Source organism: Crinia signifera, chromosome 6 (genome assembly GCF_055691185.1).
Source record: "Crinia signifera chromosome 6, ASM5569118v1, whole genome shotgun sequence".
In the NCBI taxonomy this organism is placed as follows: Eukaryota; Metazoa; Chordata; class Amphibia; order Anura; family Myobatrachidae; genus Crinia; species Crinia signifera.
The window spans coordinates 147074063-147089648 of record NC_139222.1 but is presented as its reverse complement, the minus strand read 5'-3'; the positions used below and the strand labels follow the sequence as shown (position 1 = coordinate 147089648).

The window sequence follows — 15586 nt, the reverse complement described above, 5'->3', positions numbered from 1 at the left end:
AATATCTAACCTATTAACTGAGTGGCTAATTTTAGCTTGGATCTTTGCACTGCTCTTTGCAATTTTTCCACTTTAGGAAGCAATAACCTACATCCATGTTCCGAACCAGATTAATAACAAAGATTTATAACAAACTAGGTTAAGCTTGATCAATCACATAGTCGTGCAGACATTTTTTCCCCATAACTTGTGACTGGGAGTAAAAAAGCTACATGCTGGAAGCAGGCCATACAACATGATCTCTTTTAACATGATACAAAATACTCTGCTCCTATACCGCTCTCACTGCAGTTACTTAAGCTGAAGAATTGGGATGTTGGGAAGCCGAGCGCTTGAAACACTTTGTTGGCACTTAATCAAATTTAATTTATGTGTTGTCTTTGTCATGCACCTGTTCCTGCTATACACCGTGGAGGCAGACATTTTGTGTGCTGAAAATATATTCGTGAGAATGCAGTAATATATTACTGTACATAATACTCGGGTGTGAAGGCAACTAATGCACTATAGCTGTTTGGGTGATTGTTACAATGGCCCTTATTCTGGTTGGTGCGACCAGAGCCGCACACGGTGCTCTGGCCGCACAAACCAATCCCCGCCCACACTACGGATCGCCACGGCCGTCCGTACACGGACGGCTGGCGATCCGCACGAAAATGGTGGAGGCGTACGCCTCCACCATGGTGGGAGCTGCCCCCTGCATTCGATGGTCGTCGACCATCGAAGGCAGGTCCGCACGCCCCAGCAGCTCCCGCAAGCTGAGACCACACGGACAATCGTCCGTGTGTTAGCTTGTATGGGGGCTGAAAGCTGACATCCGGCGACGTCAGCTTTCCGCCCCCATGAGTTGCGTCATACCCTCATTACCATGCGTACGCCCCGCGTTTGCATGGGAACGCCCATGAAACGCGGGGCGTATACATAAGGAAATGAGGGCATGAAGCCCCTCACTCCCCTATACGCCCCCTTTGCGGCGTAGTAACGTTATGTGCGGCGAATTCGCCTGCACATGCGCAGATTGACCTCTGCGCATGTGCAGACGGAAAACATCGGCGGTACGGCCGCACGCGGGCCGTACCGCTCGAATCAGAATAAGGGCCAATGTCATGTGACCTCTGCAGCACCTCCCGGCAGGCATTAGCCTGTCCACGTACCCATGGGAATGGCCATAAAATGCTGGGCATTCTCAGTGCTGCCACCAACCCCCATCCCTCCCTCTTCTCTGCAAACTCCCTGCAGCTGTTCGCAGTCGGGTTTTGCACATACGCAGAAATGCGCATGCACAAATGTTGGTCATCGGGGCAGGCGCCTATTCGGATCCAGAATCGGCCTCATATTCCTTCACGATAAAGGTGCATTGCTCATCAACTCCAGTAGACCAGCCCCCAAATGCTCAACTACCTGTGGTATTTACCCTGCGGGGTAAGTACCAGGTGTAATGCCCACCCGTATTCAACTATTCTGCATTTTCTACGCATGGCAAACTCCTGGGTACCACATGTTAATCCATAGATTTTGCAATAGGTACCCAGAATCTGTGGGTTACCTTGCGCAATAAACCTCAGGTGATGCATTTACTGGAGATTTTCTCCAGAGCTACATGGTAAAATATGCCTTTGATTCACCCTCTGGGGCTTATTGCGAGGGATGCGGCACTAATTGGCTAAGTTGGGGTTGACCCTAATGTATTGTCTGTAGTCTTTTATCCATGACAGTGATGCTGTGATGATACTTTGTTTTTCCCACCTGTGTTGCCCCTGGGAACAGCATAATCAATTTAGAGATTATACACCGTAGAGTGCGATGGGTGCACTCTGTGACCTGTATTAAATATCTTTGATCATGTTTTATTGCTATACAAATGAGGAAGACTGGCAGATCAGTTTACAGTTCCATAGCTACAGATTACTGCCAGCTTCAGTCTCAAAATAACGTTGGACAAATATGCTAGTTCACCCCTGCCTGCAGAGCAGCAGTATTTGAGGTTTTAAACTGTTACCCCAGTGTTTTTGTCTGCCGATAACTGCATCAGGGGGTTAATGTGAAAAGAAAGGGAGTTCTCATGAATGCTTCAGGTGGATTTAGGTGATGGACTGCACTGACCATCACTTGTAGTCATAACAGCACAACATGACATGTCAGGCTAAATGTAATATCTCCTACCACATACAAATTTAGGTACTTGTTTCCTATCTGGGCGCCCGTCGTGGTGATCGCGGGTACATTTATGTCTGGCCGCGACGCGACCGACGCGATGCCCACGATTTCCCATTGAAACCCATGTTAAACATGGAAATCGCGTCGGTCGCGTCGCGGCCGGCCATAAATGTACCCGCGATGCTCCCGATTTGCCATAGGAATCAATGTAAAAAGGCCCGATGGACACGATTTTACTGTTAAATGCCTCAATGGACCCGATTTTACCATAGGAAACAATGTTAAATGGGCCTTAGAGCCCAAATAGTTACCCTGAACTCTGAAATGGCCCCCCCAATTGTTTACGCCACCCCACGATCCACGCCAACCCGAAGCGTGGCGAGCGCAGCGAGCCCGCGAGGGGCGGCGGTACGCGTCCTCCGACCTTTTCATGCCCTACTATCCACTAGGGCGTGGAGTGAGAATAGAATAGTGTGGCGAGCGGACGCGGATACCTTCACAGTTATACGCGTCCCCTCGCGGGCTTCCCAGGTGTCCATGGCGACGCGGACACCTGGGAAGCCCGCGAAGGGACGCGATTACCTGTGAAGGTATCCGCGTCCCCTCGCGGGGCTCGCCACGCTTCGGGCTCGGTGGCTCGCTGCGCTCGCCACACTATTCTATTCTCACTCCACGCCCTAGTGGATAGTAGGGCATGAAAAGGTCGGAGGACGCGTACCGCCGCCCCTCGCGGGCTCGCTGCGCTCGCCACGCTTCGGGTTCACGTTGATGGCGGGGTGGCGTCAACTACTTTTGGGGGGACATTTTTATGTTCAGGGGTGTTTTTGCCCCATTTCCCATTGTTCCCTATGATAATTTGGGAAAATTGATCCATTTAACATTGTTTCCTATGGTAAATCGCGGTCATCGCGGGTAAATTGAGGCATTTAACATTGTTCTCTATAGGAATATCGCGGGCATCGCGTCTGGCACATCGCACCCGATTTTTTATCGGCCGCGATGCCCGCGATGGCCCCGATTTTACCCCCGATGCCCGCGATTTCAATCGTGGGCGCCCAGATAGGAAACAAGTACCCAAATTTATATATGTTTTGCTGTCCTATGACTTACAGTAGACCTAGTACAGAGAGGCACACTTAGGCAGTCCATATGGAGTCAACTATTATATTTTTATCAGACTGATCTCATGACATTTTCTCATCCAACTGTCACATTTAAACAATTATTGTAGAAAATCTGTTTGCAATTTTGTTTGTTTCCTGTCATTGGTGTTGGTCAGTAAATTCATGCAAATAAATAGCATTTTTTTCTGATATTAAAACATTATAAATGATCGCACATATATTTAAGCTTTCCTTACTATCCCTTTTTAAAAGTGGTACACTCATGAATTACACAGGTTCTGTGGCAGGATGACTTTGGACCCGGGTTAAGGTGCGGTGTGAAAGCACCATAGCTCATAACTCTGGTCGACCAACCCGGCAATTGGTCTCGAGTTATAAGAAGGGTTAAAATTGGGTTACCCTCTGTATAATGGGTGATCCGGGTTTGTTTTCTCAGTGCCAGAACTGGAACCGCAATCCTGGAGCCAGGTCGGATTCCGGGAGCGACATGGCTTTTCGATGTGAAAGGGGTATCAGCTAGGATTTCAGTTTAGACACACAGAACATATGTAATTCATGTGTGTCCCAGTTTAAAGGGTGTTTCAGCACTGTGAAGGTAACATTTGACGTCTATAATGTTGTGTCTTCAAGCCTAATATGTTAAAACACCCCATTTTTGAGGCATATCTAGTGTAATGTACCTAACTAATGATTGAAAAGAGACCTGCATCCATTTTCTATTATTTTGCTAGATCGTTTATCAAAACCTATTTTGCATATTTATTTTTGCATTAATTCTCTGCTGACACTTTTAATTGATTTGTAAATTATATTTTATATATATTTTTTTCTTTGTTTAGCTCAAGTGCCAGACAGTGATGAACAGTTTCTGCAGGACTTACAGTCCGAGAATCGTAAGTAATATTTCACGTTTCTTCCATTGCATGATAATGATGAAACATAAGCCACGACTGATAAATAATATCAGAAAGCACTATTAAGCTTTGCTGTTGGGGTTATCACATTATATGGCCAGAGAGTGAGGCTGCTATAGTGCAGGGTAGCGGCTAGATCCCCTTCACTGGGAGGACCTTTCCCATCATGCACTGGGTCCACATCTGCTTAGAGTGGGAATAGTAACCTGTGGCGAGTGAAATTAGCCTGCAACGGTACAATGCAGCTGAAATAGCAGAAAATAACCTACACCAAACCTAGATTAGAGACCAAATAAAAAATGCTGTAAGGGTATCAACCAACTTCCGTCCTCATCTGACATCACATCCGGGTCCTTTCAGCAAAGGGGAACTAATCACAACCATATAGTGGGAGTATGTTGCTGAGACAATTTGACATATACATGGTTGCATACCTCTCAACATGACCCTCTCCAGTAGGGCCACAATGCTCTGTTTCTGTACTTTCCTCTTAATGTATGATTACCATCAACTGTGGAGAAACACCTTTCTTATCACTTAACCTGTTCAACACAGGTGATGGGAATCACACATTAAGAGGGAAGTCCAGAAACATAGCATTGTGTCCCTCCCGGAGAGGGTCATGTTGGGGAGTGTGTGGTTGTGCAGATCTTACATATAATGCCCCACCTCGGGTAATGCTTACATTTATTCCCATGGAAAAGGTGTCCACCTGCAACATTATTAGTTCTTATCTCCTTTAAAGACAACTCCTTTATAAGACGACTCATTATTATATTTCGGGATTGATATTAGTTACTTGGTGAATTTGTAAGTATGTTTGTATTATGTATATGTTTCACTTTATATCATATGTTTGCAGAGAGCAGCTTAATTTGTGGATTGATTTCACATATTTTGTAAGTGTGTGTTCTTTTGTATGCTATTACATACCATTCACACTGTTCCCCTTGAGGCATATATTTTTGCTGCTCTCTAGACTAAGAAGGTAACTGTAAATTTGTCATTGGGTGGCTAGGAGAGTTGCACTTATTCATGTTTAATAAAGATTTGTAACACCACTTAGCCACTAAGTGCAACAACTCTGTGTGATTCCATTAGAGGTCATTAGTGCCCTGTGTCTTTGCACACTTCTTCTGAGTTCCCGATCCTCACGTGCTGGCTACAGGACTTAAGACACTGCATTGACTAGATACTGTACACCAGCTGCAGGCCTTTCTACACAGCTGTCAACATTTTAACCATGCCGATTTGATAAAGAATAAAGGCTGTTCCATTGTCTCATCACCCCCCCCCCCCCCCCCCCTCCCTCTTTTATCTTCCATACATTTTCATTGTGTCACTGGTAGTGTAGCTCCTGTTAAAGTACAAGACTGCCAACACACATGCTGTACCTTGTATATATATGTCTGGCCGTGAAGAGGTTAAACGTAAGGTGTGGGGTAGCCGCCTCTATAAATAGTATAGGGTTTTGTAAGAGAAGCTGCATGATAAAGGAGTGTGAATCTCTGTCTGCACACCATGCCTTTCCCTATGTTATGGATGCAGTCTTTTCAAAGGGTTTGTGTGTTGCTCCCATAACAGATTGTGTGGAGCTGTTTCGGAAGTGTCTGGTCTGGCCTGTGGGTGTGTCACGTTCAGACTTGTTCCTGAACTATGTGCAGTGCTTTATGTGCCCTTAGATTAACCCCTTAGTGCTACAGTTGTACTGTCAGCGTTATACGTTTGTTTTATATTGCCTCTTGGTACTAGCTGCAGTAGTCTGCCCACCCCCTCCTTTGTAACTTCCTGTTCTGTTTGTTATTTCTACAGTCAAAGCTCTGGCATGTAAAGGTTTAAATTTTTGTCAAAACAGCTGCTGCCCCATCTTTTCTTTAATGAATCCCTTTTCTTCTGGCAGTAGAAATGTCAGTACTGCTGTATCAGGCTTTGGTGACGTATAGCAGAGATAGGAAGTCTGTCCTCCCAGCTGCAACTTGTTGTTCCACATTGGCCACAGAGCACATCACATGCTGCCTATTGGCTTGCAAGCTACGGTATAGAGATTTTATTAGGTCGCACTCCATGAATGAGATATTTAATAAAACTAAAGAAATCACATTTGTTAGCTGATTTATTTTTTGCTATTCCTTAAACTGGGTAATGCCTGGTACACATCAGGATGACTAGGGCCCGATCCCCTCAATCTAGATCCAATTCCGACCAATTGGATGTAGATCGTGTGGTGATTGGGCCCTTTTCTGTCCTGGTGTGGACCGATACCGATACGATGCACGGTCCCGCGGGTCGGTCGGCCGTTATTCAGATCCTACCTTCTGCAGGTAGGATCTGAATAACGACCATACTGCCGGGTGCGGGTTGCCATCGGATCGGACCCGCTCACGGTGCACATCGTGAGCGGGTCGTGCCCCCCCCGCATCATCGTGAGCCGGTCTGAAGAAACACTGACGACCCACTCACAATGTGCATCGTGAGCGGGTCGTCGTGGTGTGTACCCCACATAAGATTAAACAGACCATTTCAGTGCTGTTTATTAATGCATAGTGTGTATGCTTGATTCGCTGACTATGAAGGCTCTCTCTCACATTGTCAGTAGCCACCTCTGTTGGGCCTGCTACTGGACTTCACCACCCACCACCCTGCAGTGTGGGGAGAGGTTATTCAATGAAATAGCCCCTTTCCCAGACCGAAATATCAGGACTCTCATGCAAACCTGCTGGTTCTGTGTAAACCGAATCAATGGGCGTGTGCAAGCTGATATTGAGGTTTTTTGCAGACTTTACCTCGCAGCTCGACGAGCTGGGATGTTTAATCAATCGGTGGGTACTCACGTGCGTGTCATTCAATGCTTATTGAATAGCACCAACAATTAATCGAATAGCCCCCTTAATTATGAGTTCTTCTGGCACCAATGATAAATAGGCCCCTTAGCTACTGCATTCAGAATCTGCTGTTCACTGAAAACTTGCACTATGGCTTTTTTTTATGGTAGATGGTTCTGTTTCCTTGCCTCCCCATCCACATGTTCAGAGCAAGGTCTCTCCTCATGGCTGCTGTAAAACAATTAGAATAAGGTCAACCTGTTTACTTTAGATTAGCGCGGTCAGGGAGTACAAGGTAGCTTATACATAGTGAAGGCAAAATCTGCACAGTGCTACAAAACACTGCTTAATAGCACTATATTCTTTATTTATTGATTTATTTATTTTAAATGTGATGTTAACAGGAAATACAAAACAAAATTAATTACAGAATGTCATGTTAATTTGTCAAGAAAAGTTTTATTGTTCCTCAGTGAGAAAAACAAAATAGCAATCTAGCAAATATGATACCTTTTAATGGCTAACAAAAATAAATGTTGTTAAAATGCAAGCTTTCGAGACTTCTTAGGTCTCTTCCTCAGGCATGGTATAACAAGGTGTGTGAAGAACCACATATATATACACAGCAGAGTAGGAACAAGATGTGATAGATGGACATTCTTAAGATCAGAACAAAACAAAATAACAGAATGAGCTTGTAAATTGAGTCCTTAATTGGTTTGTAGATAAGTAGTGTGAAAGTTTTATTGTCTCTAAGTTGATGACAGACCAGAGTTAGAGCTCCGATGCCCTCACTCTCTCTGGGCCAGTCTCCTCAGATGTTGTAGTGGGCCATAAATCCCTCGGATAGATTCAGTCCTGTGTTAAGGGTGTCAAACGTTGTCATTAATTTGTATTCCCAGACCCTCCTGTCTCTTTGTGATTTGAAATTTCCTTTTAGTATAATCACTTTCATATGATCCTGATTGTGTCCTGGGCTGCAGAAATGTTTGGCCACAGGAAAGTGTGTCTTTTTTTCTTTTATTGTGTGGCGATGGGACCTCATCCTTGCCTTAAGTTTTTGTCCTGTTTCTCCAACATACAGACCCCATTTGTCTTCACACAGAATATGTCTGGAGAATTACATGTAGCATAGAGGCCACAATTCTCTGGTTGACTGGAAGTGTGGTTTTACCAAGTTGTATATAAACAATTAAAACAAACTGGCCCACATGCCAATCAATAAATTGCACGACACTATTGATCAAGATCACATCTTTCTATTGAGCCCCATCTTTACCATGCTAATCGTAAAGATCTTAGTCCGTGCAGCAAGCTGCCAGGTAGGGGAGCAGATCAAGGTAGTAAAATACAATAAAATCATGGGGAAAATGTAAAATCCATGTACACCTTTAAGTTATGCTTTCTATTATTTATCAAATAAAAATGTAATGCCCCTTTTTTTGACCTGGTCACCCATGTAAGCGTTGCACAATGTACCTTGTATGGCTGATTATTGTGCACTTAGAGATAAAGTAGTCTAGCAGATGGATTTACCATTTTCTTTTATCTGCATTTGTTACTTAGTTAATTCTCTTTAAGGGCTTATAAAATATTAATGCTGTAATAGAGAAATGGCTCTTAAATACTTAATTACAATATGTTTTTTTTTTTTTTGTGTAAGTGACCTGAAAACACTGATGGAAGGGTTTGTCTGTAAATTGCAGTTTTCTACTGCCTGCAGTGTATATGGGAATCCTAAACCCCTGTGTACATATTTAGCCCTAAGGATATTCACAGGGAAGTATCACTTTTCATCTGTTAATACCAAATGCCATCTACCAATACCAACATTGCTATAGGTTTTAAAGGTTATTGCATAGTTGCCTACCCTCCTGCATTCTGCAGGAGACTCCCTGAAATAGCAGCAATCTCCCTCATTAGTCTAGCAATCTCCCTCATTTCACCTAACCCAGATTACATTGTTAAATGTTTTGGGGGAAAAGGAATGAGAGACAGATACATGTACATTGAATCATCAGCACCATTTCCCAGCACTTTACCGCGTACTGTATAGTAGCTCTTACTAACTGCTTTGGGGCTCATCTGCATTTGGATATAATATACATTATAAAATGACTATTTTAAAAGATTCCTCTCAGATGTAGCAGTACACAGCCACGCTTCTAGGTGCCACGTTCACAATCTCTTTTCACAATATCTGCATACTGTATATGGAAATAGACACGCCCTTTGGGTGGAGCATGACACGCCCTCTCAACCTGTGCAAAATTCTACTACCAAGTATAATCTCCCTGAAACTCATTTTCAAAAGTAGCCAAGTATGGGTTATTGTAAGCACTTTGCTGGAGTTCTATTTGGTATGAGATGGATTTTGCTGTAAAGGCCAACATTTGTTGTGCCCACATTGCTATTATCCGTTTCTTTAATTATATAACTTCACTATAGGACCTATTTGTTAAAGTAGTTTTGCAGTAATGTCTCCAAAAACCTCCATTAGCAAAGAATCGTTGCATCATTTAAGTATGAGGGCATGAGCCAAAAATTTCTTATTTTTGTTTTATGGGAACCCCTCTGGCAGGTTATTCTAGTTGACACACAGCGCTTCAAAGTTTGCATCACTGCGTGTCTGCTGCTTGCACAGGTCGCCCCCCCCCCTTCGCAGGGTAAATTCTGCTGCACGACTGAGAATGGATGTTATGCATAAACTTCCATTCATAGCCTACAGGGCCAAACCCACATCATTTGATGGTCGCCGACCATCGAATGATATGGAAGGTACACGCAAATCTAAGACACTCTCAGGTGTCTTAACTTTGCGTGTGTTCTGGTGGGGATCATGGTGGACAGCTGCCTGCCCCTGGCACCCATGTCAAAGGGTCATTACTCCCAGCATTCAACTTGGCCGCTCGCACCCACAGTTAGGAAACATTGCTCACCAGAATGAGGTCTATATATCCAGATCTGGCTGAGGCGAGGGGCGCAGAAATATCAGCCATCCATATTTAATATGCTGAAAATGGCAAGTAGCTGCCTATACAGATCTGACTTTTTCAATAGTGAAATCTCCATTGTCGAAAACAGCCGCTGGATTGTTGAATCCGCGGCTGTTTTCGACTATCATGGACGTTTTTATCGATCCTTGGACTTTTTGACTGTCAGAATCTATTCGGATTCTAAAACGGACCCAACATTGAATAGTTCAAATGTCCGCTCGACCTTGTCTTGTCTTGGAAACGGTTGATATTTCCGGCAGGTGCAAATATTGTCCATTTTCAACAGGATTAGGTCGAACTGACGTTCAATGTATGCAATGTCGGGTCTGATTGAATACCCCCCTTAGTCTGAAAGGGTTTACCTGGGGTCTGTGACACTGCAACCGACCAGGGTTATTCCCAGTACTACCACCTCAGGTCAGTGCCTTGATTCCTGTGTGAAAGGTATGACACAGGTTTTAAAGACCCATTATGCCTAAAAGGAGCTTATTGATTGGCAATCGTAACACTTGGAGATTACCTCATTCCCAGTCCTGGTGTGAAAGGTGACGGCCCATGAATTTGACTCATTTCTTATTATGGAACAATATATTATAGTTTATATGGACACTTTGTAAAGTAAAATAAATAGGTCCCCATGTTTTTATATTGAGCCTGGCTATATTTCATTTAACAAATTTTTTTTGCACATCATGCATTAGGTAATACTGTAAGCTGTGTGCAACAATTTATGTTCCCAGTTGCATAATATTGTTTGCCCAATTTATTTTTTTACAGAACAATTACAGAAACAAACAATATTACTTTTCCTGACTCATTAGTGGAATAGTGTTTGCAATCTTCTTGTGAAACTGTTATGTTTACACTTGTAGAATTTCACTGTGACCAGACTTGGCAAAATGATGTTTTAAGGCAGTAATAACCTTACCACCATCTGTATCCGAAGGAAGTGTTGTCCCAAGTGAGAGCCTTGCAACTGTTACACCATCCCATGGTACTTCTCACACAACTGCACTGGGAAATGGCAAACCAGCTGAGCGTAGGTTCATAGAGACTAGTGACAGGAGGACCAATAAATACGTCATTGCCTGGTTTCTAATTATTTTAAATGCGCTTCACTGGGCTCTTCTTGTGTCTCTTGAATCCTAGGGGAAAATGTGATGCAAAAAAGTTTCTTTTTTACAATGATATGACTTTCACTTAGTGGATCAGCTAAGCAAAAGCTATTATATATGTTCTATATATTAAAATTTCAGGTGTGTAAATGTTGATGAGCTAGTTATAATTGCAAAGGGAGAGATCTTTCTACATAGAGCAGACTGTCCGTAATCTCATTGAAAGATGGATACTACAGCGATGCCTAGATAAGTTTAGCACAAATTCATCTAAAAACTAAGTAAATACATTGAGTATTAAATAGTTACAGTCATTATGTATTTAATTTAGAATTTTTGTCATTGGTATACGAAACTACATTTATATGGTGTTCAGTTGACCATGAGGTCAGTAGCCAGGCAAGTTGTAAACATTACCAAAGAAGTTACAGCAGAATACTGTTGGAAGACCAAACTAGAAGGCCGAAAAGCCTAACAAATATGCACTCCGTTGACAACAGTCCCTTTTATCCGTGAACAGTCGGTTCTGAAACAGTTTTTTTGAGTATTGACCGATTGCACAATAAAAAGTGCTAATTTTCTGCATATTAGATGTATTTCTTACTACTTTTATTAACTTGACTAGATAGTATCTAAACCAAACATCAGTATACTTCTGGACAGGAAATTACACAATGAAGAGTGTATTGGTCCACGATCGTATGAAACCATATTGTGCATAGCCTCAATGGATGTGTTTGCGCAACAGTGTCCCTAGGTACTGTAGAATTTTAAAGTGAATCAACTTATGAAGTAAAACACATATAGGCAATACACTGTAATAATCACACCCAAAGGAGAAGCAGATTTCTGTAATCTTGCTTCTTTGTTGAATAATCTGGTCATATCAGAGGTAAATACATTTGTCATATGTTACCTCAAAGCACCTTAAAAATCTCCTGTCTTTGCACAATTAGCTGTAGGGTGGGTCTTCAAAATACATAGCAAACTCCTTTAAGTGTTTATAATTAATTCTCATTGCTAAGTGAGAAGTGCCTTTTACAGCTTTCAGTATTAAACCTTGTTATTGCAAAATGGCCTAAGTGTTCCTGTAAATTAGAAATGACTGAGAAATTGCTGCTTTTGAGTATATATTTCTTAGATTATTTGTTTTTGTTAATTTAACAATAACCAGAACCATTTTTACTGAGCAAATTTTGGGGCCAAGCCACCACTAGGCACAACATTATTGGTCAACCCCATTCCTGATGCTTCCAGACCACCAACCTCACCCCAACCACCACCAGGACCACAAATGTATTGCTCATTGCCCCACTTCCATTAGCAAATTAAATAAGTAATGACAAACTTGTGCCTACCAGGACCTCATGCATCAGATCCTACTGTGCCTCCCTGAAAAAGTGGCACCCCTGGACACATGCCTAGTAAGAAATCTATAACTGATTATTAGGTGAGATGACTTGACTTTTTTTATAGGGAACGCTAAAATACAGGCATTATGTCTGTTTATATGTTGCGGTTTTTACACATAACATACATTATTAAGTTCTAAAATTGGCTTACAAGTGTTTTTTATTTTGCTTCCGTATTGCTTTATTTTACATTGAAGCCCTACTATTTAATACTCTGGGGGATAGTCATCAAAGCATGGAGAGAGATCCAGTGTAGAGAGATAAAGTTCCAAAAATCTGAGTTTGTATTTTTTTTTTTTGCCAAACACAGTCTATAAAATGACAGAAGCAGATTGGTTGGTACTTTTGTTTTGAGAAATGACAGGAACTGATTGGTTGGTTATTTATTTCTCTCCACTTGATCTATCTCCAAGCTTTGACAGAACTTGCTGACTTGTTTAATGGCCTATAACCCAAATTAATTGCCATTGAGTAACACACAAATTCATTTTTGCATTTGGTCACACTGACACTACGCATGCTCCATAGGCAACAATACACAACTTTTAGCAGCTACAGTTGACTTACTCATACCCATCTCAGTTACATCTCTAAGTGGCTGAGTGAATGTAAATGTTCTCCAACTAGGAATTTGTAGGAGTTTGAATGTTCTGATGGCATTTTGTGGGTTGTGTAGGTGGAACTTGGAGCTATGAAATGCTGAGCATACAGAGATTAGTCTGATTTCAGATGGTTCTCTTGCATCAAGGACAGGGCTGGTACAAATGCATGCTGATGGTGATAATGGCTACTGTAGCTTTCTCTGAATACGTGTATATACTGTATCCACAATGATTTCCTGCCATGCTTTGTGGAGACATTTGTGGCTGACTTATGTGCAACTCTGATTAAAACCTTCTCTCTCCAGTTGCTTTTCACAGTCCTCCAGTGAAAATAAAAAAAGAACAGCCAAGCTCTTGTTCAGACCCCAGTCTTTCATGCAGCCAGAAACAACAGTATCAGTATCGTAATGGGGAGCAGTGCCTTTATGCCAGGTGAGCTCACTAGATTCACATAGCTGTATTGTCTACTGTAAGCCACTAGTGCAGTATATTATGGATTGCTGTATGATTCATGTCTCTATCTACAGTACATATGACCAAACAAGACAAGTTGGCATCAAGTCTCCAAACCAGGGTACTCAAGTATCCCCACTCCATCACTTTTCCAGACAGGATCGGGGATATGCCAGTCAACAGGGCACGTCACAGCCTGTTCAATCTGGAGGATATGTCATGGAGCATGGGTAAGCAAAACTATGGAAAAATCTCAATGACCCTTAAGTATATGGGACAGATGTATCAAGCTTCAAAAAGTGATAAAGCGGAGAGTAAAAAACAACCAACCTATCAGCTCCTACTTTCATCCCACCCTGTATCTTTACAGTTAGGAGCTGATTGGCTGGCTGTTTATCACTCTCCGTTTTACATCTGGCCATAACAGTTTTATATATCTTTTCAAAGGTTGTGTAATATTTATTGTCCATAGTAATGGAATTTGGCATGAGGAATAACTGAGGCTATTGGTATAGTTTCTGGACCCTAATTATTACCATTATTCAGCGTGTCTTAAGCCCTGGTATAAAATTACACATCTGTTTATAATAAAGTAATGCATCGGGACTGAATATATTTGTGATGTTGCAAATTTTTATTTTTACCATAATCTCCTATTTTGTAGCTCCCGATACCAACAGCAACTGCCAGAGATGTGCCACTCCTTTCCATCTACACAGAACATGAGCAGAGAGTCTCCAGCCAACTACCAGCGCCAGGTATCTGAGCCATGTCTCCAGTACCCACAGCAAGGCTTCAAACAGGAGTATCATGACCCCATGTATGACCAGGCTAACCACATTGGTACCAGCCGAGCTCCCAGATACCCATCAAGTGTGATAATCAAGCAGGAGCAGACAGACTATGCATACGATTCAGGTAAGACAACTGGTATTGCCTTTTTAAATTGCTTTTTTCTAAGCCCTTGAATTAGGGTGATAAACAATATATCTTACCTGGAACATTTTTAGAGCTAAACAGGCCAGTGTTTCCAGGTTTCTCGGCTTGTAATGCATTGTCTAAGTGGAGTGTAATTAAGAGATTTCACCTTCAGATGACTAATGTATTAGTCTGTACATGACCTCATGTAACCTTTTTATTTAACAAGCAGAAATTACTTCATGCTTCTTCCTTTCTTTATATCAATATCCATAGAAAGTTCATTTTTGTTTTTTTTTTCACATAAGAATATGGTGCAACTCAGCTGCCATTGCATTTGTTCCTATCTAGAGCGCATCTGTGAGTTCCTAGCAGCCGGATCTTCCTCTCTCCTGTTCTCATAGTCCTATTGCTAGAGGATCCTTAGCCTGTACACGCCACTGAGACTAGCATAGAGCTTATGACAACACTCCCAAAGTCAGTGTTGATATGCAATTGCATTGTCACCGCCCAGTTCATACTCCCACGTGCCCTTTTTCATAAAAAACGACCCAGCCAAGTTGTATAGAGCTCAAAATTGGAGGAATATAAGCAAAGATGCACACATTTACAATTGTGCATGGACTTGGCATTTTGCATCTGTGAACAGAGATCTGCATGACTCCTCCAAGCACAAATTTTGGACTACAATAACAAATAGAATTGCCTCTCACTTCAGTGCTGTCTTAACGGCATTGTGGGCCCTAGGCAAAGCAATGCACTGGGGCCCTTACTTAAGTAAAAAATATAACTTCCTGCCGTGCCTCTCCACCTACTATCAGCTATCCAGCAATTGACAGGCTTACAGACATTAACTGTTTGGCTGCAGGCCGGTAGGGAACGTTTCCAACAGCTCTTATTTTGTGTAGTTCACAACCAATGCAGCCGGGCAGTAATCTCTTCTAGCCTCACAAGAAACTCCAGAGACACCAGCAAACCCCTGCGTGAAGGCTCCTAGAATTGTGGGGCCCTAGGGCAGCTACCCAGTATGCTCATGTGTTAAGATGGCCTGTCTTACTTGTGTGGCTCGGCTT

General features: G+C 42.4%; 1 protein-coding gene across 2 annotated transcripts in view; it reads left to right on the top strand.

Annotated features, from left to right (window-relative positions):
* Positions 1–15586, top strand: part of ETV4 (ETS variant transcription factor 4) — a 50282-nt gene that overhangs the window by 19434 nt on the left and 15262 nt on the right. For both annotated transcript variants that reach the window (XM_083147574.1, XM_083147575.1), the window contains exons 5-8: positions 4121–4174; positions 13448–13574; positions 13670–13825; positions 14260–14513. In XM_083147574.1, coding sequence (XP_083003700.1) covers positions 4121–4174; positions 13448–13574; positions 13670–13825; positions 14260–14513 — 591 coding nt within the window. The remainder of the gene's footprint in view (positions 1–4120; positions 4175–13447; positions 13575–13669; positions 13826–14259; positions 14514–15586) is intronic.